At 62.9% G+C, this 1,459-nt stretch overlaps 1 protein-coding gene across 1 annotated transcript in view; it reads left to right on the forward strand.

Annotated features, from left to right (window-relative positions):
- LRP1 (LDL receptor related protein 1) overlaps positions 1–1,459 on the forward strand; it is a 100,162-nt gene that overhangs the window by 91,545 nt on the left and 7,158 nt on the right. Inside the window, exons 69-72 of the mRNA XM_033511439.1 lie at positions 158–338; positions 567–710; positions 788–922; positions 1,101–1,220. Of these exons, the coding sequence (XP_033367330.1) occupies positions 158–338; positions 567–710; positions 788–922; positions 1,101–1,220 (580 nt within the window). The remainder of the gene's footprint in view (positions 1–157; positions 339–566; positions 711–787; positions 923–1,100; positions 1,221–1,459) is intronic.

Genomic DNA, 1,459 nt, shown 5'->3' on the forward strand with positions numbered 1-1,459 from the left:
GGGGGGCCGGGGCTGGGTGAGGAGAGGGCTCACAGCAGCCGGGCGATTGTCTTTGCTTCAGTTTCTTTGCTTCAGCCTCCGGAGCCCGCTCGCCCGCGTGGGACAGCCCTCCCCGGAGAGCGGGCAGAGGCCGAGCAGCAGCTCGTGACATGTGTGACAGCCTGGCTCCGGCGTCTCCTTTCACCGTCACCGTTTGTTTCTGTTTGCTGGTGCAGTGAAATTCCAGTGTCCCCCCAACAGACCGTTCCGCTGCAAGAACGACCGGGTGTGTCTGTGGATCGGTCGACAGTGCGACGGCATCGACAACTGTGGAGATAACACGGATGAGAAGGACTGCGGTGAGTGGGGCTGCCCGTGGGCACAGCCCTGAGCCCGGGGGAGCCTGCGTGTGGCCCTCCCAGAGCCCAGGCTCCAGCCCAGGTGTTGGGGTTGGCTTTGCCCAGCCTTCCCTCCCAAAATCAGGGTGTGGATGATCAGGGTTCCAAGTCCCTGCCTGCTCCCAGAGGGTCCCGTGGGGATGGGTGCCCAGGACGTGGGGGGTCACAGCTGCTGCCCCTCACCCGCAGAGTCACCCACAGCCAAACCCAAGAGCTGCAGCCAGGACAAGAACGAGTTCCTGTGTGGGAACAAGAAGTGCATCAGCGCCAACCTCCGCTGCAACTTCTTCGATGACTGCGGAGACGGCTCCGATGAAGAATCTTGCTCCCACGGTGGGTGGGGAGCCGGGGGCCCGGCGGGGGCCGGGGGACTCGCTGTGACACTCGTGTGACGGCGCGTCCCACCGCAGAGCACAAGTCATACGACTGCACGACCAACACCACCATGTGTGGGGATGAGGCCCAGTGCGTCCAGTCCCGCTCAGCCTCATACTGCACCTGCCGCAGAGGCTTCCAGAAGGTTCCAGACAAGAATTTTTGCCAAGGTACTTCCCGCTGCTGCTGGAGAGGGCTCAGGATTGGGCTTGTTGGGTTTGGCACAGTGAGATGGGATTTCACAGCTGGGGTGGGACTGGGATGGCAGGAATGGTGTCCTTGGGGCAGAGCTGGGGTCTGTGGGGGCACCCTCCGGGTCTCCCCCTGATCCCATCTCCCACTGCCCAGACATCAACGAGTGCCTGCGCTTCGGGACCTGCTCCCAGCTCTGCAACAACACCAAGGGCTCCCACGTCTGCAGCTGCAGCAAGAACTTCATGAAGACGGACAACATGTGCAAGGCAGAAGGTCAGGAGGGAACAGGGACCCACACGGGTTTTGTGTGTGTACCCAGGACCCCCCCGTGCACCCCAGAGCTCCCGTGGGAATCATTTGATCTTCCCTCTAACCCCCTGTAGCTCTGCCATTGGTCTGCCCATCCCCAGCAGAGTGAGCCCCAAGGGGATGACGAGCTCCCAGTGACCCTGTCCCTGTCCCACCAGGGAGCTGGGCTGAGCCCCCGTTACCGGCTGTGTCCCCACTCCTGG

Source organism: Parus major, unplaced genomic scaffold (assembly GCF_001522545.3).
Source record: "Parus major isolate Abel unplaced genomic scaffold, Parus_major1.1 Scaffold220, whole genome shotgun sequence".
NCBI lineage: Eukaryota > Metazoa > Chordata > Aves > Passeriformes > Paridae > Parus > Parus major.